This window comes from Rhododendron vialii, chromosome 6a, assembly GCF_030253575.1.
Source record: "Rhododendron vialii isolate Sample 1 chromosome 6a, ASM3025357v1".
NCBI lineage: Eukaryota > Viridiplantae > Streptophyta > Magnoliopsida > Ericales > Ericaceae > Rhododendron > Rhododendron vialii.
The window spans coordinates 41,120,222-41,144,429 of NC_080562.1; the positions used below are offsets into that span (position 1 = coordinate 41,120,222).

General features: G+C 38.6%; 2 protein-coding genes, 1 long non-coding RNA gene and 1 pseudogene across 21 annotated transcripts; 1 reads left to right on the forward strand and 3 right to left on the reverse strand.

The window, feature by feature from the left end:
• Window positions 1–1,949: 1,949 nt before the first annotated feature.
• On the reverse strand, window positions 1,950–3,138 carry LOC131328746 (aconitate hydratase, cytoplasmic-like; annotated as a pseudogene).
• Window positions 3,139–3,366: 228 nt separating this feature from the next.
• On the reverse strand, window positions 3,367–4,764 carry LOC131328748 (metalloendoproteinase 4-MMP-like). Its single transcript, XM_058361647.1, has one exon. It carries the CDS (start codon window positions 4,762–4,764, stop codon window positions 3,709–3,711), a length of 1,056 nt encoding a protein of 351 aa, XP_058217630.1. The 3' UTR covers window positions 3,367–3,708.
• Window positions 4,765–7,715: 2,951 nt separating this feature from the next.
• Window positions 7,716–22,467, reverse strand: LOC131330490 (uncharacterized). 18 transcript variants are annotated; one of them, XR_009201114.1, is made up of 8 exons: window positions 18,794–18,934; window positions 14,111–18,699; window positions 11,353–14,031; window positions 11,006–11,103; window positions 10,752–10,909; window positions 10,274–10,339; window positions 10,069–10,147; window positions 9,944–9,987 (listed from the first exon to the last, which is right to left on the reverse strand). XR_009201114.1 is itself a non-coding variant. In XM_058364099.1 (5 exons), the coding sequence occupies exons 1-4, from the start codon at window positions 22,370–22,372 to the stop codon at window positions 9,966–9,968; spliced, it is 438 nt and encodes a 145-aa protein (XP_058220082.1). In that variant the 5' UTR covers window positions 22,373–22,467; the 3' UTR covers window positions 7,716–8,012; window positions 9,908–9,965. The 18 variants fall into 18 exon arrangements, 3 of the variants coding, with proteins under 3 accessions (XP_058220082.1, XP_058220081.1, XP_058220083.1); XR_009201115.1 differs by lacking the exon at window positions 9,944–9,987 and adding an exon at window positions 20,184–20,324 and having other exon boundaries at window positions 10,079–10,151; window positions 18,794–19,472; XR_009201127.1 differs by lacking the exon at window positions 9,944–9,987 and adding an exon at window positions 20,184–20,322 and having other exon boundaries at window positions 10,079–10,151; window positions 18,794–19,007.
• On the forward strand, window positions 14,732–22,439 carry LOC131330494 (uncharacterized). 2 transcript variants are annotated; one of them, XR_009201130.1, is made up of 3 exons: window positions 14,732–14,876; window positions 14,956–15,200; window positions 15,901–22,439. It is a non-coding gene; the product is annotated as an uncharacterized LOC131330494 (long non-coding RNA). The 2 variants fall into 2 exon arrangements; XR_009201129.1 differs by having other exon boundaries at window positions 14,956–22,439.
• Window positions 22,468–24,208: the final 1,741 nt, after the last annotated feature.

Here is a 24,208-nt window from a genome sequence, read left to right on the forward strand (position 1 = left end):
CTTTCTGATTTTAGGAGTTTTTCTTTTCTTACTTTGTATGGAGATTTAAGCAAACATAATGGATGAGTATGCAGAAAGTTGTAACTTATCCCAGTCAAGCACACTGTCAACTCGGAACTCTGAGAAGGAGAATACATTACCCACAACTCGGGCCATGTCTCATCCACTTGTAGCATTGTAATGACCACCTACTCCTCAAAGGATATGTAGAGCAGGTCTCTCGGTATATCTATTTTCGTACCCCTGAAAAAAAGAGCAAGGACCACTTACAGTGGAACTCTTCGGAGAGTGGCCTTTACATCAATTTCCTTCCCAAGACAACCTTCCTAAGATATTTATGTTTGTACTCGATAACAAGCTAAAGGCACAAACTTCATGATGAGAAGCCAGGTACAAGATAAGGTAAAACTGTAGCTTCATGGCACTGACTAGCCATTTGATCATCAGCAAAAACGAGTTCCGAGTACATTCACACATGTGGAACTGTTCGATTGCCAAACTGAAAGCAGCAAGAAGCTCTAAATTGAAGCTCTTACATCCCAATTGTGCGGGCGGTCGGGGGGACCACTGCAGCTCCTCTTTAAAGAGACGATGACACGGGTCACAGAGAAAAGCAGGAAAGATCATCAAATTAGTTTAGGGCTCTCACAAGGACAAACTTCAGGTCAAAAACGCTGGACAATCTTCTTAATCAGATGCCAGACGTCATATGAACCATGATTGAAATACTCCTACTCAACCTGCAGATGCAACACAGAAAACTAAGAAATCAGGGCCGGCTCTGAGATTTTGAAGACCTAAGACGATCTTTGAAAGTGAGGCCCTTAATAATTGTAAACGACAATCAAATAAAAAGTCAATCACACTGAATAATTTTGATTCGGATATAGTATTTGTTTGTAATGAGAAGTACCGGAGTAGTAGCGTTTAAGGGGCAAAAAGATGCATCCATACGCCCACCACACTGAATAATTTTGAAGGGCCATAGAGATTTTTGGTGATTCCGTAACCTTTTACTCCTCCTTTTTTGTTTTTTTTCTTTTGTTTTTTCCTGCATTCCATGTTCCATTTTTCTGGGCCATTGGGCTTAAGTATAATATGTCTTATTGGGTTTAAAATTGGTCCCTAAAACAACACATATATACTAGGTTCTAAAAATAAGTGGGGGCCCTATTTTTTTTTTGACATTTTTGGAGGGCTTAAGGCCCACGCCTCTTGGGCCTTAGCCCAAGCAAGAAATCAAACCCCTAAGAATAAGCGCGCACACAATCAATATTGATGGAAGCACACCTGAAGGCAACAAGATTTATCGTATTACTCATCATCGAATTCATGTGGCTCATATATCGGAAAACACCTGAAGGCAACAAGATTTATCGTATTACTCATCATCTAATTCATGCGGCTCATATATTGGAAAAGGGTATGACATCTGTGTGCAACATGGTAAGTTGGATATTCACCTAACAACCATGTCATGTGATATGAATTTACCATGCAATATCTGTAGAACTTCTATTTTGTGCATCAAATGCTCTAAGGCACCATTTAAATGCTGTTTTTTTTTTTTTTTTAATAAAAAAAAAGTGACTTTTTTGGCGTGTCCGTTAGATAAATCTGATGCTTAGGCACACACCCATGAACAACGCTCGTACCTGAAGTCATGTTACTATCCATGACACCACAACTTTTTAAGTGCCCTCTGTCAGAAATAGTCGAGAAAAGATAGCTCTCTGATGGCATTCTCTTTCATCAACTCAGAAAGATAAAAACTTTCTGTTGCACCTACCACTGTATCGAAGCGGAGTATACAAGTGAAGTTCTTTTCGGTATCGTTAGTCACAGTAACATCTTGCCACTTGCCAGGGCCTTAGTTCACTGACATCATTTGGCAGGTGAGTGGTGTAACGCTCATGACCCGTCAAGTCCAGTGTCTCCACATCTTGTGACTAACATCTTGCCACTTGCCAGGGCCTTAGTTCACTGACATCATTTGGCAGGTGAGTGGTGTAACGCTCATGACCCGTCAAGTCCAGTGTCTCCACATCTTGACAACGCTTGAAACAAAGAGGAATGATACGCATACCAACAAGATTACTACGATGGATTCTCACGAAGCTTTTTGCAATTGCTGCTTTCACCCCCTGATGAACAATATTCGAAAAAAGATGCTGAAAGCTAGCAATAGAATATCGACAATTAGATATTGGGATGTCGGTAAGTAACACCCAGAGAGATCAGTTACCAGTAGCATCGGGCCCTTTGCAGCCCAATCTCGAGAATTTCCACTTCCATATTCTGCCCCTGCTAGAACTATGGAATCTTGCCCAACAGCCTTGTACCTCTGCATCACCAAAGTTTGGAGCTCAAGTTTGGATCACGATGAGCAGGGGTTGTGTGTGTGTGGTTTTTATTAGTATCATGAAACTCACCATTGCTGCATCAAACACAGAGAGCTTCTCCCCGGTTGGAATATGAATGGTCTTAGGACCAACTTCTCCATTCAAGAGCTTGTTCACAAGGCGGACATTCGCAAAGGTACACCTTACCATCACCTCGTCGTTGCCAGCTACCATAAGAGTTGAAGTCCTTAGGATGAACCCGAAGCTCAAGCAGGTACTTTTCAGCAGGGATGTCTTTGTGGATACTCCCTGCTGGAGAAATATTATATGTTGTAATGCTATGGCCAAAGTTAAGCAAGCAGTAGGCATCCTTCACTGCACGAGGGCCCAGTGGGTCCATATTCATGTCCTTCAAATATGGATGTCCGTGAATGTAGGTCGAGTTTGGATCCCAAGCGTGAAGACTTGAAGAAGGGACTGACAGTGAATTCCACATAGGGTTGCCCTTCGTGACAGCCTCGTAAGTACTCTTGAACATATTAGGCAGAACACTTGATTGAACCACCCGTTGACAGCATTGGTTTAAACTAATTAAGGACTAGCATTTTAATAATTTCTGAAGTAGTAATAAAAAAAACAGTGCAATATACTCCCAAACCATCTACCTCTTCAACTTCTTCATTACTACTCCCAAAGATCTATCGAGTCAAGATTCGCTCCTGAATTAAAGAAAGGATTTTTAGAAATGTCTGCAGCATACAAATTTTTTGGAACTGGAATTTGAAAAAGGGAATTTATATCATGTCTGCTCAAGTTTCTACTGATTTGGGAATGAGTCAAATGACAACCAAAAACATGCATATGAGCACATACGATCTCGCTGTTGTTTATGTTCTCTTTCAGCCTCTGATTCTTCGGAGTTCATATAAGGATATCAAATGATATATGTCAGGTAGTTGTTACATAAGCAGAATCACGTCGAAGCATGCACACAGAGATGTCTACTGATTTTTACAAATACATGCAGACAAAGGTAAAGGCAGGAGTAGTGAGATTGGATAACTGAGAATTAGCCTGAACCCCTTGCATCAGTTGCCAAATAGTGTGTTTGATGTACAAAGTATAACCCAGGTTACGAAAAATAGTGTGTGTGATTTACATCAGTTGCCAAAGTATTTTCCTCACAGACAGTTCCCTTCTTCATTATCCTTTGTTTCTTTCCTTTCCCTCACTTTCCACAAGTTCCGATCGAACTGGGCCTAAAAGTTTAGCTTTCTCACCTCATTCCATCAATTGCACCAAATGTTTCACCAACTGCAAAACTTCGGCCCCGTTCTGCTAAGGTTCTCACGACGGAGAAAAATGATCACCACCACCAAACAAACGTCAAAACAATCATGACCCAAGCAGTCCTCGCCCACAAAGATGATCTTGTTCTGAATCCAACGGCCGAACACGAAGACGAAGTATCAGACTGCAACAAAGAGCTGAACTTGAAATTGGGATTAGACCCATACAAGGCCTGTACTCCTTTCACGTCGTCAATCTTAAGGTCCACCTTCTTCGTCCTCGGTTTCAGGCTTGGATACATGACCGCTTCTTTCACCGGAGTGTGAGCCAGCCCGAGCACATGGCCAATCTCGTGGGTCGCCACCGATTCCAAATCGACGGCCACCCTCGACTTCTCCGACGCGAAATCAACGGCCCACGTCTCCGCCGCGTCCAGATGAAACCTCCCGTTCTCGGGCGAAAAAGCATGGGCCAACACCCCCAACACCCCGTCGAACGGCTCCCCGTCACCATGGTCCCTACTGAAGAACCCGATCTTTATGTCCGCCGCCCAGTAATCCTCCGCCGCCGTTAAATTCACCGGTATCACCGCCGACCACCGCGAGAACGCCATGTCGAACGCCGATTCTATGTCCGATTGAGCTATGTAGTCGATGGAATACTCGGGCGATAACGCGTAAGTTAACGTCATCGGAGACGAACGGGCCCACCTCGGCTCGCCGTAGAAGTACGCGTAGCGCCCCGTCACGCGAACGGCACGGTCGGCGACGCCGCAGCGCGGGGCCATGATTTGGGAAACGGTGTCGGAGTCGAGTTTTCCAGTGACGGGGAGGCCGAGGGTCTTCTGGTAATCTACGACGGAGGATTCGAAGCGGTCGTCGAAGGCGTCGGTTAGGTTCGATTCGGGTACTTGCTCGAGGTACCCGAACCGCTGGAAGTACTTTTTCAGCTCCGACATGCCGCTGACGTGGCTTCCCCTCCCGGCGTCGAGGAACTTGATAAAGTCGCGCCACGTGTTGTTGTTGGTTCGGTCGGTTAATTCAGTTGACGGGTAAGGGAGAGTTCTGGCGGGAAAACAGGGAACAGAAAGCATGAGAGAGAAGATGAAGAAATAGCTGAGAAATCCAAACATGCCTTTGGGTTAGTTATTTTAGAGATTGGAGCCTTAATTTGGGATTTATTACACAGGTGGAGGAAGTTTTATTAGGACTACTATTTTATTTTTTTTTGTTTAATATGAATAATTGGACATGTATAGTGGAGTAATTTTTTTTTTTATTATCCAAAACGCAATTTTTCATTCATAAAGTCATACGGCATCTACAGTTTCCATCCAAAATAGAAAAAATGATACAACCACTCCTGAACAAACAAAATATACTACTAATCAATAAACACAGAAAGCAGAACCTAATGTCTAAACCCTAAACGCAAGCATCAGGCTCTTTTCACGTACTGCCGAGACAGAAGTACTATAGGCAGGTAATGGAGTTAGGCGTCCAGAAAAATAAATTACCGAGAACGTAACTTTCATTTATACATAAACATGGTTCTATCATGTTTATTTATCTAGAAACCAAATCAGATGAGGAAAAATATGGATAACAAGGAAACATGAAGTAACTAGAAGTTTATAAATGATGGAGTAATCCAAAAACTAAACAGAAAACATAATTAATAAAAATAAAAATAAAAATATGACAACATAATATTGAAATAATATTTTGTTAACAGGGTAAATCTTGCCTTGTACAATCAGTGGAAGATAAGAATCATAAGATCGATATATGAGGCTTATTATTAAGAAGAGAAACGAAAGGGAAGTTAGGGAGGTTATTTCGCGTGCGCCTTTTCAGTTGAGATTCACTGTTGACTTGTAATGGTGGGTGAACCACTCAATCGGCCCTGCGTCAATTTTCGTATGATTCTTTTTTGCTTTATGTAAAGACTGATTTGGAAGCCTGTAGTTTTACTTGTCCTCAGTACTATTTTTTTGAGGTCTGCGATATTTTTCTTTGAGGATTGGCTAACATTGCTAAGTCCGAGTAGATGATTGAACGAATGATATCGATGGGATGTACACTAGTCGAGCTGAGTAGTGGGTTTTGCAAGTTTGGCCCGAAAATTTAACCAGTCTTGAAAAGTATGTTCAACTTTGATTTGAAAACGGAACTAGTTTCACACAATGTGTATTTTATTGTTTTGTTGCTCAGGAAAATTGCACGTACAATGCCCATGTGATTTGAGTTGGTTCATTTTTTATCTTTTAACGTGTGGTATCCACGGAAAAAATCATTTTATCAATTAATAATAAGAACTCAAAACTCAAGTAACTTGGCTCATATGACAACTCTAGACATCGGACCACAGTTTTAGGTTGCAAAAATGAATTCATCACCCTCGTAATTTTGACCACACCTATAAAGTCCAAAAGGAGCAACACAAAACTTGTGGTTTCATTGCACTTCCTAGTCGCAATGCGCCAAGACTTGCCAAGACCCAAAACACAACCTGTGCTTTCGATGCACTTCCTGTCCCAAAGCGCCCAGAATTGCCAAGTGCTTGGAACTCGCTATAAAACGATCACCAAAGACCCTCTCTCTCTCTCTCTCTCTCTCTCTCTCTCTCTCTCTCTCTCTCTCTCCGTTAAACCTTTCAAACCAGAGGAACCCATAGAAATCAATAGCCTCCATTACCTTACCCATGGGGGAAAACCCAGAAGATGCCATCATTGAAGAAAGAGGAGAGCTTATGGTATCACCCTCTGGTGGAAACCCATCTCACAGACCCGCCCATTTCCTGAAGCCCTTAGAGCATCTTCAATCCATCCAAAATAGAGGATGGATGTAACACATTGAGGGGAGATTTTGTAATTTATTCCACTTTTTTTTTCACATTATGTACTTTTTTGGGAGAATTTTTGAGGGACCCAACGTCCTTTTTAGAGTTTGGAGGAATTTTGTACTCCAAATTTACTTTTGGTCCTCCATTTTTAGAGGACCAAATTTACTTTTGGAGGACCAAACTCTAAAAAGGACGGTGAGTCCCTCAAAAATTCTCCCAAAAAGTACAAAAAGTGAAGAAAAAATGGAATAAATTACAAAATCTCCCCTCAATGTGTCACATCCATTCTTTATTTTGGAGAAATAGAAGTAGATTGGAGATGCCCTTAGTCACCTCCATTAAAGGATCAGTTTGTCACCTTCCTTCAGGTACATTATTCTCTCCAACTCTAACTACCTCTTCTTTCTGAGTTCTTGTTTTTTGGTATTAATTTTGTCGTTTTTGGATTTTTGTTAGAGTATCTCCACTCCTTACTCAAATCTTAATTCAAACTCAAATTTGAGTAAAAATCACCCGAAACCCTCCTCCACTCCTTACCCAAATTTATACCTCTACTCAGATTTGGTTGGACTCAAATTTTTAAACCCAAATTTCACACCTTCAAATTTACAACTTTGCCATTACTGAAGTTTTTACTTATATTTGTGCTTGGTTTGAGTTTGCCCATTAGAGTACACAATACCGAGATGAAGCTTTTACTCATATTTGTACTCAAATTTGAGTGGGGAGTGGAGATGCTCTCACATTAAATACGCTTGAATTAGGAGGAGTTTGAAAAGCAAAAAATTATGACTAAAAGCCAAAAAAAGAGTGAAATTTTGTCTCATGGGGTCCAAAATCTCTTGTATTATTTCTCGTACAAATTATCCTCATGCTGAAGCTACAAAATTACCCATGAAAGGATTGATTATTTTCCTATACAATATGAGCTAGTTAGTTGTTAGCATTCCTACCCTAGTAGGAAGGTTCTAACAAGATAGATAGTACGGATACTCAAAGGGATGGAAACCCGCTTTTAATTCCTTTATTTACTTAGTCATACGGTAAGTCTATCAACTGTATGGAGGCACCAAAAGCTTCATGCATACCTATTTGACATTGTTTTCACTCTAGTTTGAGCATACAAATAAATCAGTTGCGTGATGCATTTAAGTACGAATAGAAGGTTGGATTCTTCTGTCCACTGACTCTGCTCTACAGGCATATTACAACGTTGGGGCAATGTATAAGATTATAGCCTTGTGTGAACTTGCAGCTCAGGCTACATATATAAAAAATCTATGGGGAATTCAGAATTCAAGAATCATAAACATTTACAAGCTATACATTTTAAAGCCCTTCAGTGTACGAAAACACTGAAACTCCATAATTACGCTTATAAAAACTATCCGAGCAAGGGTCAAGACTTAAGGCTATATAACAAATCTAAAATAAAATGACGGTCATCCATGCTTAATTGCCTATTTAAAGCAAACTATACTGCACTTTTTGCAACACCTTCAATCTCTGCACCACTATAATTCTTTGTCCGAGCAGCTGCACTCATAAACCCAAAAAAGAGAGGAGATTTTACCATACATGCTCTTTTGGCAGAAAAATCCACCGCTTTGGTAGAAATATTGAGCTGGATACAAGTCTGAAATCCATCTTTGTACTACGCATCATTAGTTCATAACAATTGCACAGGACCATTCTTAACCAAATTTAAGAAAAAAAATTTCAAAACACTGAACCCACTTTAATCTGCACCTCCTATAACGGTCTCACTCATATAGGTATCTGTTAGATTATACAGGTGGAAGAACTTAATATCCTGATTACCATCAATTCTTGACTCCTTACAAAACAAATCAACTTCAAAAGAAGAGGTACAGGGGGAACAAGAAACAGAAGTAAGAAAATTCACACATCAATAAAATGCTTAAAGAATTTGCTGCCATCAATAGCCTACTGAAGTTACAAAAGGTAACTGCACTGGTTTTATGCAAGTTTATTTTCGTTAATTCTGCCATTATTTTTGTCTATTTAACATTCCTGGGCTATGAAGCATTGACACTCCAAGAGGTCACCATATCCGTGTCCAACATGCCGGAATATGGGGACACGACAACACGCCATATTAAATTTAATTAAATTTTTTAAGGGGGACAGAGGAGGGACACGGTAGGGGTTAAATATTCAGTTTTTGTAAAAAAAAAAAATTGGGGGTAAATGTGTATAGCTTCCTAAAAAAATTGGGTTAAAAGTGTAATATGATGTATATATGATGCTTGTTTAAATATATTGATGCTTCATGCTTCTACCTATAACTATGTTTTCACTGGTTTAATATGAATACTACTTATTCATTTATCTTTGCCCTGTCTGTATTCAAATTTTTCTGGAAATCATGTTTCTGTGTCTGCGCTACATAGCTCCTGGTCCTGGACAACAATACTAACTGAAATACACAATACCACTATCAAAACCCAACGTGTAAAGAGAGCATTCTTTATACCAAGTTTCTCATTACCCACACACTACTATCTGTTAGAGCCGTTTACTTCATTAAGTTGAGTTGTTAGAGCATGTATAAAAAATTATGGGCAGGATAAACATCCTTTTTCCATCAAGAAAACATGTAAAAGTGAAGATAGGGACATCAATGGTTCATCACTGAGTGAATCATATGGCCAGGCAAGTTGAAGTCTTGAGGCATTCTACAGAAGCCTTGCCAAAGGTATGGCATTAGAAACACCATTCAAAGGTTGGTAATCACATACATCAAACAAATTATAGACATGTGGAAAGCAAAAGAATATAGGAAGGCTTGAATGAGTTCAGTTACTTTGTAAGTTGTAACCACTTTCTTCCTATGTTGATGTGGTGGATCTCATAAAGTTCAGAGTTAGGATTTGGGTCAAGAGTAAATGTGATCTTGCTCACTATTCCATTGAAAACATTAGCTTTGTTCTCTTTTTCGTTGTAATTTCGGGCGGTTTCTCCTACATTCAACTTTCTGTTGGATGTTTTCTTTCCTTCTTCTCTCTTTTTGGAGTAGCTTATAGCACATGATTGTTTGAGGTTTTCCCTCTTTTGATGCTAAGCTCTCTCCCTCGATGTACCCTTATCGAGCTTCTTCAATAAAATTTCCTTTTGATGATCTTAGAAAAAAACCACTTGCTCTTAATTTTCTAGGATTCCATGTCTGCATAGAAAACTGTATTTGCTATGCACTTCCAACAAAAAAAATACACTCAAGCACTTATAGATGTTCAGAAGAATTTAAATAAACAATATGTGGGGAAATCATCATGCCAAAGTGAGAACAGACAATTAAAGTGGAAATGGATACAAATAATTGGATAATTTATCATCACATTAACCAACTCACATACCCAGTTCGTGCAAGTTCACGTCAGGAGCAAGCAAAGAATTTTCTTTCATCTTACTTGTGTGAATCTGAAGAATTTGTAAACGACCATTCTCATCAGGAAGGCTTATCTCCACTTAGACTTCCAAAGACCCAGGCCTGAAAAGCAAACAGTCAATATCCTATAAAGGATGAAATAATCGAGCACAAGATCGAAGAGAAAAGCTCTAGAGAAGTCACCTTAAAAGTGCTTCATCAAGTAAATCCTTTCTGTTGGTCATCCCAATCAGCAACACATCGTTCAAAGACTCAACACCTTCTATCTAATAGCAAGCAGTTTCCCATCAGTTACAGTTAACTATTATCCTGGTTTATACCTTACCACTCTATGAAATATTTCCCTTTAATTCTACTGAGACAAGTTGAGAAACAGTTAAAAACCAACCTTTGTCCGGAGCTGGTTAACAATGCTATCATGAACTCCAGTACCATCTCTAGTTGAACCTCTTGACTGCAATAGCAAAGCAAATTACAAATTGACGAACCAAGTAAACAAACTGTTGACGAATGGGCATCAGTAACCATATACTTATCATAATTTACAGGATATTTGTACCCGCAAGACTGTAAAATTCCTAACAGATACACGGCTACTAGAACATTCAAACCAATGAAGAGTTGAACGCAAAGTTATCCAAAGCTCCAATAAATTATTTCTTTCGAAATATTAATCTCTTTAACAAACTTGGGTCTAAATCAAGAAGCCTTCGGTTAATACAAATCGATAAGAATTTTTCCGAACTGCCTTGGATAGATTTGACCTAGCTCGGAAAATATGACTTCATACTGTCAAGGTAAGATAATGATACTGATCTAATTTTGCAGATTGAGGGATAAACCATGAAAGCTAGCTGTTGGCAAACCTAAGTTCTCGAAGTGTGAATGTTCATAAGACTTGTCAGTTGTTAGATAAGCTCTCAAAAGTGCTGCCACTGATATCATGTGAAGACTTAGAGAGCTCATACCTTACAGATAGCATCAATTTCATCAAATATGATAACATGTAAGTCGCCTTGATCCCCTGAAAAAAGAAATGAAAGCACTAGAAGTAAGAGGGAATGACAAAGAAGCAAGAGCGAATGACCAGAAGTAAAATTTTCCAGGCTAGCTCTCTTACCCCAAGTTCTCTGGTCCTGTTCAGCATCAGCAAATAAATCTTACATTCTTCTCAGTTTCACCAACAAATTTGCTTAACACTTCAGGCCCATTGACGATCTATAGAATCATAAATACAAGAGAGCGACAGGAAAACTTGCTATTAACAGCATATTCCAAGAAAAAATCATCAATATTTAATAAACTTTGAAACCACCAGACTAAATAAGTGGAATCAACAAGCATGACCTCAATAAATCTGTGCATTGTAGCATGCAGCGCTTAACTTCAACTAGCTACTCAAATCAACAAACTCCAAATAACATCTCAAACGGATGCACTAACCAAATGAGTGCTTCACTTGTATACCTTCGGATCCTTCCCATTTAACATTTTCCCAATCTGGCGAGCCATTAAAGTCTTCCCCGTACCAGGAGCCCCGTAAAGCAGCATTCCCTTCACATGCTTGACGCCCGTACCAAGAGGCTCGTTAAGGCTAGGCTTGGCTCGTTTACTAAACGAGCGAAGCTCGAGCTTGAGTTTTAGGCTCGTTTACTAAACTAGTTGAGCTCAAACACTATAGAGGTCGGCTCGGCTCGTTTGCAGCCCTAGTCTCATGGAAGCATTAAACAAAGGATTCAGAATAAGACTAATTTGATACGACATTCCACGAGACAACATGAGAAAAGCAATGGAAAGCCTATTGTCAGATTACCATTAGCATAAACTGACCTTCACATAGAAGAAAGCATACCAATATGGTTGATAACAAGGAAACCAACATGCAGTTCTTACCGGTCGATAAATCTCTTCCGAATCTGCTGAGCCAACGAAATAGCATCAACCGCCCAAACAAAGTTACTCCTTGGGCAGAAAGCACAATTATCGCGACACGAGTAATTCATGTCCAATCCAATCATAAACCAAGCAACCAGATGAGTTAAATTGCTTTCAGTTATCAGAGCAGTATAAATAAGTAGAGCAATCAAAGCATCCAAAACAACGCAGGAATGCCATACCTGCTCATCTTTTGCTCCTTTCTAACTCTAATTCAAGAGTAAGAAGACTTTGGGAGCATGGTCAAATTAGAAACTTATGAAAGGTCAAATTTACCTTGATTTTTTTTTTCAGTGTGATTCGATTTCAAACAGACATCACTCAAGTCAATCATAAGCTAATATTGTGTGTGTTTCCTTTCGTTACTAGTTTATGGACTATAAAAATGTAACAGGCTCACCTCAGAGGGATTAAAAGATGAATTCAAGCTTAACTTGGTTAAACAACGAGCACATTTCAGACTATAAGCTAGAGGAACATTAGTCAAGCAGCAAATAATTAAAATTCAATTTTGTCAACTGCATCTTTTCTAAACTTATAAAGTTATTCCATTAACCATTATGATTAATTTGGCAAAATATAGGACACTGAAAGCATTACGATTAAAGACCATTCACAAATTCAGAGAACTATAAGAAAAGCGGTATAAATACCAAAATCATAATGATGATACCAAATAACACAACATGCTATTTATTGCGAGGTACCAGAAAATATATCACCGAAACTGCAAAACCAAAACCATCCAAAAAAAAAAAATTCCCTCAACAAAAATAGAAGCACGTTCACAAGAAAGAACATGGACAAATAGGCAATGTAATACACACTGAGGAATGAAGATAGCAACGATTTGTAGATTCAAGCTATTAAATTTCTCATACTGTACACGAACACAATGTGTGTTCGATCTGGTATACCAAACCCAAAACATAAGGGAAACTAATATAGAATGAGAGCAATACAACAAAATCCAGACAAGAAAAGGGGAATCAGCAACATACTTAGAGTTAAATCCTATTACATCGCATTCAAAACAATCCACCACAACAACAGACTTCAACATCTTCAAGCCATAACCATCATCCACCACATCAGACGTCCGCATCTTCTAGTCATAACCATCATCCATAACATTAGTTTTGCTCAAAGTGCCATTTAACTAAAACTGGAAAGAAAGTCTAACTAAATGTCTGCAATGAGGAAACGCCATGGAATATATCTCTAGCATATTGGGTCATGGGACCGAGGGTTGCTGAACAGATTGAACTGCCACACCAAATATCCTTCGATCTGAGAATAAATGAAACAAGTGGAACTGTAAGTCAGCACATTCAGTGACTGAGTTTTTAAACAACAGCACATATTTCAGGCTTATCATACAACCCAAGGTTAATCAGTTATTAGGTCCATAAGAGAACAACCATGTTTCTAGGGTGCAATGAAATTGAGTTTTCATCAAAATAAAAAAGGCAGCACAGATTTTTGCTTATTAAACAGCCCAAGGTTAATCAGTTTTCAAGTCCCTGAGAGAACAACCGTGTTTCAAAAAGAGCAATGACAATCTTTAGAAAACTAAATAGCTTGCTATAAAATGATGGGAAAGATACATTGGCAAGGTTCAATCAAACACACAATTTTTGTGGACACAAGTATCGCTTTTTGAATAACGTAATTCAAAACCCATCATAATCCTTACTAAATTAAAGCACAATGAAGTGCAGTTCCATTTATCACTATTATAACTTACCAAGCACAATATCCTTCTGCATTTAGCCACGAATCAAATGTGCTGGCAATCTTGCCGATTGAATTTCCAAATGAATCAAGCAATGCTAAGTAAAATAAGAACTACATGATTCTTTTTCCAACCAATAAGGAAGATCAATTGGAACCCTATGAAGTACGAGGCACCAAGAAAGTATGTCTAGCATTCTCTTCAATTTAGGCATCGAAAAGATTGCTAGCAATAGGTAAGATTGACAATAAAGCGGTTTTCATATCTGTACCTACACTGAACACAAAAAGATTTTAGAAACAAAAAACAAACTAATTAAGGAACAAACGTCTAGGCTCAATATATTTGTTACCTAGGTTTACATGAGTCTCAAATTGTTCTTTTAGCCTCCAAAAGGCACGAAATAAAATTGCGCTGATATTGTGACTGTTGTTTATTATGAGGATAAAATGATCCAACCTATGGTCCCATTGTGCCTAAAATATGAAATACTAATCAATAAAAATAAGTGTCAACTAATTAATGTCATTTTATTTAGCATTCAAGTTTATTTACCGCTGTTTGGAAGAACTTTACATCATCAAGGTGGTGATGGAGGAAGTTTCTCACACTTCTCAATAATGTTATTTTGTCATCATGTGCTTCTTTCCACACCTTCGGCACAACAAATATACATTGGTCTACTCAGGTCTCATTCCTCCTCGCAGCCTTCCAAATCCAAGACTTGTGGAATTCTATAGCTAGTTTCCTTAGGCTTTGCCTCTTCACAATTGTTGTATTCATGTCACCACTAACATTGGATTTATACGCGAGAATATTCATGTTACTAACAAATGCCTGATGCATTTGAGAAGTCATGAAAAAAGGATGTAGAAAAATGCTATCTAAATCTCCCCTGCAAATTAATAATTGCATTAACAACTGACTAAGATGCGAAATAAGATCCTTTTGGTATCTTAATGCAATTATTAATTTGCAGGAGGGATCTAGATGACATTTTTCTACATCCTTTTTTCATGACTCCTCAAATGCACCAGGCATTGTTAGTAACATGAATATTCTCGCGTATAAACCCAATGTCACTGGTGATATGGATACAACAATTGTGAAGAGACAAAGCCTAAGGAAACTAGCCATATAATTCCACAAGTCTTGGATTTGGAAGGCTGCGAGAAGGAATGAGACCTGGGTAGACCAATGTATATTTGTTGTGCCAAAGGTGTGGAAAGAAGCACATGATGACAAAATGACATTATTGGGAAGTGTGAGAAACTTCCTCCATCACCACCCTTGTGATGATGTAGAGTTCTTCCAAACAGCAGTAAATAAACTTGAATGCTAAATAGAATGACATTAATTAGTTGATACTTGTTTTTATTGATTAGTATTTCATATTTTAGGCACAATGGGACCACAAGTTGGATCATTTTATTCTCATAATGAACAGCAGTCACAATATCAGCGCAATTTTATTTCGTGCCTTTTGGAGGCTAAAAGAACAATTTGAGACTCATATAAACCCAGGTAACAAATATTGAGCCTAGACGTTTGTTCCTTAATTAGTTTGTTTTTTGTTTCTAAAATCTTTTTGTGTTTATTGCAGGTACAGATATGAAAACAGCTCTATCGTCAGTCTTACCTATAGGTAACAATCTTTTCGATGCCTAAACTAAATAGAATACTAGACATACTTCCTTAGTGCCTCATACTTCATAGGGTGCAAGTTTTCCAATTGATCTTCCTTATCGGTTGGAAAAAGAATCATGTAGTTCTTATTTTACTTGGCATTGCTTGATCTATTTGGAAATTCAATCGGCAAGATTGCCAGCACATTTGGTTAGTGGGTAAATGCAGAAGGATACTATGCTTGGTAAGTTATAATAGTGATAAATGCATAATGAAACTGCACTTCAATATGCTTTAATTTAGTAAGGATTATGATGGGTTTTGGGTTTTGAATTACGTTCTTCAAAAAGAGATACTTGTGTCCACAAAAACTGTGTTTGATTGAACATTGCCAATGTATCTTTCCCAACATTTTATAGCAAGCTATTTAGTTTTCTAAAGATTGTCATTGCTCTTTTTGAAACACGGTTGTTCTCTTAGGGACCTAATAACTGATTAACCTTAGGTTGTTTGATAAGCAAAAATCTGTGCTGCCTTTTTATCTTGATGAAAACTCAATTTCATTGCACCCTAGAAACATGGTTGTTCTCTTAGGAACCTAATAACTGATTAACCTTGGGCTAGATGATAAGCCCGAAATATGTGATGTTTCGATTTTGATAAAAACTCAGTCACTGAATGTGCTAACTTACAGTTCCACTTGTTTCATTTATTCTCAGATCAAAGGATATCTGGTGTGGCAGTTCAATTTGTTCAACAACCCTCGGTCCCATGACCTAATATGCTAGAGACATATTCCATGGCGTTTCCTCATTGCAGACATTTAGTTAGACTTTCTTTCCAGTTTATGTTTTAGTTAAATGGCACTTTGAGCAGAACTAATGTTATGGATGGTGGTTATGGCTAGAAGATGCGGATGTATGTCTGTTGTGGTGGATGACGGTTATGGCTTGAAGATGCTAAAGTCTGTTGTTGTGGTGGATTGTTTTGAATGCGATGTAATAAGATTTAACTCTAAGGATGTTGCTGATTCCACTTTACTTGTCTGAATTTTGTTGTATTACTCTCTTTCTATATTAGTTTCCCTTATGTTTTGGGTTTGGTATACCAGATCAAACACACATTGTGTATGTGTGTTCGTGTACAGTATGAGAAATTTAACAGCTTGAATCTACAAAACGTTGCTATCCTCATTCTTAGCCTTATCAAACCTAGCAGCTCTACTTTCCCACAAATTATTATACCTAGAACTAACAAACGCACGATTGATCAGAAAATATGGTTTCTCCCTTCTTTTAGTTTGGTGTTTCTTAAATCAAATGCTTCTTTGTACATTGTTGTGATTTTTTGGTAAATGGGTCAAAGGATTGGGAACTTTTTGTATAGGACCAACCTTTTTTGTTCTCCGGACCTTGTTTTTTTACACGTTTATGTTCTGTGTGCATTGGCCCTGGATAGTGTTGATTCCATTGGTTTTTCTTGAATTGAGATAATTTAGGGCTTTCAATGAATTAGGGTTTTTGTAAGTTTGGCTATGAAAAAAAAACCCTAATTCACTGAAAGTTCATGAAAAGACCAAATAAGATTTTTTGGCAATTTAGATTGGTGCATTTATTACGTTAAAGCAGTGTGTTTTCCAGCTCCTATAAAAGCTGCAATTTTGCATGAGATGGAAGGCTTAATTGCTTTTTTTTCCTTCTTTAATTCCTTCTTTAGGATAAAATGATCATAAAACTAAGATCTTCACACCGGTTGAAATAGATTGAAAATTGGATCACTTAATTTTGTAACCGTAGTTTTTAATATATAAACAGTGTCGCTTTTATTTTTTTTATTTCAGTCCATATTGTATTAAAAATAATCTCTTGAATTTTGTAAAAAAAATGCCGAATTGCTCGGCGGCGCCTAGGCGGGTTTGGTGCTTGGCGGTGGGTCACCGCTTGACTAGCAACAAGCACCATTTAAAAGACTGGGTAGTATATTGTAAGGGTTTTTTTTGAACACCCTCTCGAGAAATCCTGGAGCTGCCACTGGTACATATATACTACAAACAAGTGCTCAGGACGTGTCTCTGTACCCATACCCAATTTGGGGACACATATCTCATCATCCTAAGATTTAAGTTTTGGAAGGCCAGACGCTTAGACTTGCACCCGCAGCCAATACTCGCACCCGAGTCCATGTGTTTTTCATCGGAGATAACAGGGTGGGTATAGTCCTATTGTAAACTGTTGGGTGGTGAGAGTGAGCGAACAAGGGGTTTGGGTTATATGATTTAGCCTGATGTGTTTTTCATCTGAGATAACAGGGTGGGTATAATCCTATCGTAAATTGATGGGTGGTGAGAGTGAGCGTACATGGGGTTTGGGTTATATGATTTAGCCTGATGTGTTTTTCTTGTACTCTGTATTCTCATATAGTGAAGAATGGATCTTTCCCGTGGAATAGGCTCGTTTTTGGCTGAAAATCTCTCGTGACACTCTCATTTTTCTTTTTTGTGATGGCGCACTCTCATTTTTTCTTTGTGATAATACTTTTCTAGTATTGGATCTCAATACATGCGTATTGCGGATATCACCAAACTTCAGTGAAATCCCAATAGGTGCAAACCTATCTCACCACCACCCATCAATTACTGGGATTTAGTACGTTATTTGCAACTACACCAAGAAATTTAAATCTCATGCAAAATATAACTTTTACAAGCAAGGAACTTTTATCTTTTCAACTTTTATTAGAGGAGCGGACCCAAGATTTGAAAATAGCAACCAAAAAACCAACTGTGTTCGCACAATCCTATTCAAAACTAAAGATGCTCTATGGACTTAAATTGAGCACTTTTTCCTTTTTAACCTTGGGGCTTTTGTGGAACTGGTTTCTCCAATACTCCCTTAATTCATCTACTTCGGATGGTACATTTCGCTATAGAGTGTGTGTACATGCTAGCTGCTACGGTACACTACGTAAAAATGGGGCCCCCATTGTGAATTGACTATAAGAATTGGCATATTCACAGTAACAACGCATGTTCTCCAAATTCAGCCATAAGTGTTATTTAGTTAATGACCCATGATTGCTTCAGCCTCTAATATCAATCTTCTTTGGACTCCTCAATAGACTCTGCTTGATTGACATAGAATTTGAATGCCTAACAATCATAGTTTATGACGCTACTCAACCACTTCACTTTTGAGATATGGAAAAGTACCAAAGAAAAAACCTCTAAAGCATATGAAGTGTGTTACCAACCTGTAGGACCCTCCTGAGTTGTGACCATTGAAGCTTGATAATACCTCCACACTCCTCCTGTCCACATGGATTCAAATCTGAAAGGTCTAGCCAGCTTGGCCAGCTTGGGATCTGTATCCAAGACAATTGGACAATCAGCAAAACCAACAGCAAGCTCATGAAATGCAGAAGCAAAAGGAAAGAGTTCTCTCCACTCTGGATTTGGTAGGTCTCTGTTGATTCTTTCGAAAAGAGTCTCTCCCTCCTTCCTATTATTCCGCCAAGTAAATCTAGGACAAATAAATTCAAGGTCCATCAAGCCACCTACAATCATCTAATAAACTATCAAAAGCAAAAATTCTGTTGCAATTTGGAATCTCCCACCTTGCTTCTTCGCGATTGAGGAGATATCACTGAAATCCCCTAAGCACACCCATGGGCCATGCAAACAATTGCTCAAGGCTCTCAACTGATCCCAAACCCCATCTTTATCTTTTATGGCAGGCCCCCCATAAACAAACGAGATATTCCACGATTCAGTAGGCTGATATTTCATGGATGAGGTTATGGCCTTTCTCCTCTACACATAATTTAGCATCTGAATTCCACCATACAGCCAAGCCACCTGATAAACCATTAGGATCTACATAACAGAGAAAAATGCTAAGCAAAAAAATGGAGTGGGGGCAAATACACGGGGTTGGGTCAATCAACATTTAAGGGGGTCAAAATGGAAAATTAAGAACCAAAAATATGCTCCTATAGTAGAATTCAAAGTGAGAGGGTTACTTGACCTCTTTGAGAAGTTAGTCCCTGAGAAATTATTTTTCTAGTTCAACTAAGAATCGGTCAGTGGCTCTTTTCGATAATCTCTTGGTCTCCTTCCTCTTAGTAAGTGACAGATATTATAACGAAAATAGGACCCTCCTTTTAATTAGAAGCGATTATAGGAACAGTTTACATGGCCCTATTTGTATGATGTTTACATAGCCCTGCTCTTTCCCCTGCCCGAGTATATGAGGTTTTCAACCAAGTTTTCCAGATGGTGGGCTGATTCTTTTCGCTGAAAAAGAAATCAAAGAAACAAAGTTTTCTAACAACTTTCCAACTAAACAGAGGTATCAAATTTTTATTCAGATATATAAAAGAGGTCAGTCAGGTTTCAAATCTCACCAGATGGAGGTTTAAACCCCAACATCCATCCCCTTCCCCCATGATGTTGGAGCACAGATGTATTGTCAAAAAATCAAAATCAAAATAATTCTTTTTTTTATCCGCAAAATAAAAATAATTCACTCGCACTAATAGCAAAATAGCCCATCCATCCTTGCACCACCCTTGTAGATTTTAAATCATACACACACAAAAAAAAAAAACAACTATTAAGGTGGTCGTTATTTACCTAACCTCTATTGACATCAAGGATCCGTATGTTGATAAGAAACCACCGTAAGCCAGGACCAACAGAGTTTATATAAGCCCAAACCAGTAGATGAAGATCTAAGAGCACAAATGATTAATCTAGAGAATATTGTGGTGAATTAAGAGGGGGGGAAAATAAGAATTCCAATCATCAAACCTCCCTAAATCTGGCAGGATCCAATTGGAAAATATTACTTGTGGACTTAAATTACACCCCACCACAAGAGAAGAAAAGTGAGCAAAGAACATCCACGTTATTTAATTGGGAAAGCAATCAAACGATCAAAATCAAAACTTGAAATAGAGACAAGAAAGTGAGAGATCGGTCTCCACAGGGGTGGAAGCCACTTACATGTCAATTGTCAAGACTCGTCCCTCCCTAGTATCATCTCTGAAACATACATAAGGCATCTCAAAGCTTTCAAACGTATATGAATTCACAAACCTCGTGTGTGTGCGTGTTTGTGTGTGTGCGCGCATGCGAGAGAGAGAGAGAGAGAGGGCGGGGGGTAGAGACAGGGGAACCCTCACCAATTTGGAAACGAACGGGAGAAGGGGAGGAGTAAGTGTACATCTCCGGAAGGGTAGTTCGGTTCAAGTTTAAAATGTGCCAGATGGATGGAGTTTAGAAAAGTTGTGCCCAAAAAATTAGCGTGGTAAATTCAATATTGTGCGATAACATACCAGTTAAGTGGAATAACACAATAGTTTGCCAATTGACTAAAAAAAAACCAAAATAATAGAATTCTAAACGGAAAGTGAAGGGCAAAGATGACATTCTAGAAATTATGGGGGAGGCACTTATAACAATTACAAAAACTCGAGGGAGCTCAATATAACCTATCCTCTCTCTTTTTTTTCAACCAGACAATACAACATGGACTCCGGTCATATCCACACCACTGTGTTCCTCTCCAGTTCGGTCTAGTTTTAATTTCTTGGACTCATCTTGGGCCCACATCAATAATCGAAATCGTTCACTGTGTAGAACTTGTCAATTTCTCCATGAATGATAAAAATCAAGGTCATTGAAAACCGACAAAAGATCAATCGGAATACATTTATTTTGAAACAAATGGGTTTTATTCGTGTGCTTGGTGCATTTTGTTCGAGATAATTGTAATCCGAATGGTCCTTTACTGATATTTGCTGAACTTGACTCTTATCATACTTGAATAAATAACTTGACTAGCTCTACACAACCAACGATTCTGATTATTGATGTAGACCCGAAATAGACTCACAAGAATCACAAAACTGGACTAAAATTAGAGGGGAATCACACCAGAGGCAGACAGGACCTGAGTCCATATCTGGTGGAATTTTGAACCCATTTAACACTCCACACAAAAACTGGGACCCAAGTACCTCGTTAGTTGGGCTGGGCCGACACAAGTAACTTTTTTAAAGTGCAAGAAAATCATAAATGAAAGAAAGTCAGTAAGATCATCTCCTCGTAGCGTTTCGTGAACCGCGAGCGGAGGCTGCTGATTTCATCAGTTTTTTTTTTTAATGCTTGCGATGATGCTAAGCAATCATGTATTGCATGTATACGGCTGCACTCAAACGCTTCTCCTTCTTCACAAACTGCCCACCTCGAGATGCTCAGCTCATCTCTCGATCAAAAAGAGATGCTTTATGTTTGTCTATTTCTCCAAAAAAAAGAAAAAAGTAAACAAAGAGCCCTCTGCGGTGTACACCAAATGTACACTGCGTTTTATGAACCTATTTATGGATTTCATATAAATTATTGGAGCCGCTCAATTTTTTAAAAATATAAACCGCAATTAGAATTTTTTTTAAATCTTTTAATGATCGGACCAAACAGTAATAACTTAATCAATTCTACGCCCAAATGTTCACTGCGATAAATGTGATAAAATATCTCTGTCGTTTAAACAAGGTGGAATGATAAATGGTCCACAGAGATCAGTGCGTATGCATTTCCTCATTTGCTCCTTTTGGCACATGGACTTGCTGATCCTCTTTCCCTCTATGCAGTCCACACAAATACTTAAGCGGTTCTTTCTCTCCATTTCTCACCTCCTTTAGAGATAAGGGTGACGCGAGTTCATTTCTTTTATTTACCAACCAACAATTAGATTTCCCATATGAATCCTCCCGAAAACACAAGGATTTAGTAAACCCAAATCTTTTTAGAAAGGGAAAAATAAAAAATAAAAAACAAATCTTTGCTCAAAAAGCCTAAATCATTTCTACAAATCAACAGGAAATCATTCAAATTAACGCCAGAAAAGGAGACATAGACTTTACCCTCCGATGGATGACGCTAGTCACTCGCTCAGTGACATATTCGCGAGCTTCATTGCAGAGCTTTTCGTAGGCTTGAAGAGCCTCTGGAGTGTGAAGGTGCTTCTCCATCATCTCCCAATCCACTTTATCCAACTCCTCATGACACTTTCTGTGTGCAAGCCTCTCTCGCCGCCTTATCTCCTCCGCGTCCCACGGTTTCAACTTCTCCATCGCTGTCCTTGTAAGCTTCCCCCTCCACCAATTCCACCACCACCGCATCTTCTTCATCTTCTCTTCTGCTGCTGCTGCTGAGGGGTAGGATTTCGGGGCGTGGGAGTCTCTGTGTGTGTGTGTGAGAGAGAGAGGGGTAGGGTTTGGAATTTGTCATTATAGGAGTAACTTTTCGGGGGTCAGTTCTTGGCCTGTATTTCTACAGGCCCAACCTATGCGTATCCAAAATGGATTGATCTACATTCACCACTTTCAAAACACCCAACCCATTTCCACCGTCGTTGGACTGAAGTCAACCCTTTCGTGTCATCGTTGTCTTGTGAGAATTTGGGCTTATCTGAATTTAATAACATCATCATCAAGTTTAAATAAATAAAAAAATACAATTGTGTATTTTTCTGCCACTTGTGGCAATTGTTTAATATATACGTTTTATTTATTTAGGCAGAATTGGTATGGGCTTTGAATGGGTAAATACACCCCGTATATAAGTATACAAACTAATGCCAAAATTGTTTTTATTAATGTCAAAATTGGTGTGCATAAAAAGCTAGCTTGTATCGTGTGCAAAGTACAAAACTTTTACGCACAATAGTTTTGACATTAACAAAAACAGTTTTTGCATTATCATTTTCCTATAAAAATTGTTATGGGTTCTGTATGATCTTTGAACGGAAAATTCTAAGCCGGTCTCATTTTTTGTTTGGGATTCTGTGGAGACCTATGGACCCCCCTCAAAGAGGCATCTCCACACAGTGACCCCCGAGACAAGGTTGAACACGAATCTAGATCACACATAAGTCTGGAACCTACTCACTTGGTATGGTCCAAAGTCGTGCTCAACCTTTTCCCCTGGGCCATTGAGTTCTTTTTCCAGCCTAGCTGGCCCACAGAACCTGTGTGACCTTGTTCGGATAGATTGAACACAGCAGTACCTCCCTCAGCGAGTTGCAATGCAATTCGGGCTTGATCAAGATATTCCTGGATTGGTTTCTAGTTCTTATTCAAGTCCGGAAATGCATGGGAAAAATGCTGCAAGCCAAATAGTGATGTGAATTTGTGCGTACCGTCTAGTTTTTTTCTACTCGATACTTGCGATTGTGGAGAGTGAAGCTGCGAAAGGAGGAACAGAAACGGTCAGATGCGATGGAATTGGTAGTAGTGATGGACAAGAGAGAAATAGCTTCATCTTGTTTGAAAGTGCGGCATTTGAAAAAAAGAAGAAGAAAGAAATCGAAGCTCTCGAAGCTCGGACCGGCAAGTTTGAGAGATGAGTTGTTGGGCTAATAGCAGATAGATTTGGAAGCAAAGTTGTGAAAAAAGACTAGCAAAAAATCTCCATCTAACTAGCAGCAGTTCAATTCATACATGTAATTCCTTAGTCTCTAATTGATTAGATCAGATATAACATATGTTTTTTCGTAGCTGTTTTTGGTGCAAAAGATGCATGAAGAAGAATTTTTTATATGGCCCAGAAACTTAAATTTGTCTTAAATGTTTTTTTTTGTTAAACATGCAAGATGTATTTTTCTTTATGTTTCTTTTATTTTGTTTCCTACAAAGACAGAAATAAACTCCTAATTTAAGGCACAAATGTGTGCTCATGAGCAGGAGCGTAGAAGCAAGGGCAAAAGTCTATTAAAAATACTTGAAAACTTATAATTCACAAGAGCCAAAAGTGAAAGTGAAAGTGTAGAGCGAGCATCGACAACGAGAAGAAAGGGGCCTAGTGAATAAATTATTGACCTACTTTTTTACGAAGGCTGCTATATGAACAAATTAACTACTTAAATTTGAGCTCATGTTCGCTCATAAAAAGCTTGTTCAAAATTGATTTGGTACATAAGCAAATCAGGTTTGAACATTTTGTTGAAGTGTGTTTACGCCACAACC

Coding starts and splice junctions, on each gene's coding strand:
- LOC131330490 (XM_058364099.1), bottom strand. CDS start 22,372: ATGAAGAAGATGCGGTGGTGGTGGAATTGGTGGAGGGGGAAGCTTACA. Junction 10,340..22,105: donor CTAGCGTCATCCATCGGAGG/GTAAAGTCTATG, acceptor TTGCTATTGCAG/TCAAGAGGTTCAACTAGAGA. Junction 10,152..10,273: donor TTAACCAGCTCCGGACAAAG/GTTGGTTTTTAA, acceptor GCTTGCTATTAG/ATAGAAGGTGTTGAGTCTTT.
- LOC131328748 (XM_058361647.1), bottom strand. CDS start 4,764: ATGTTTGGATTTCTCAGCTATTTCTTCATCTTCTCTCTCATGCTTTCT.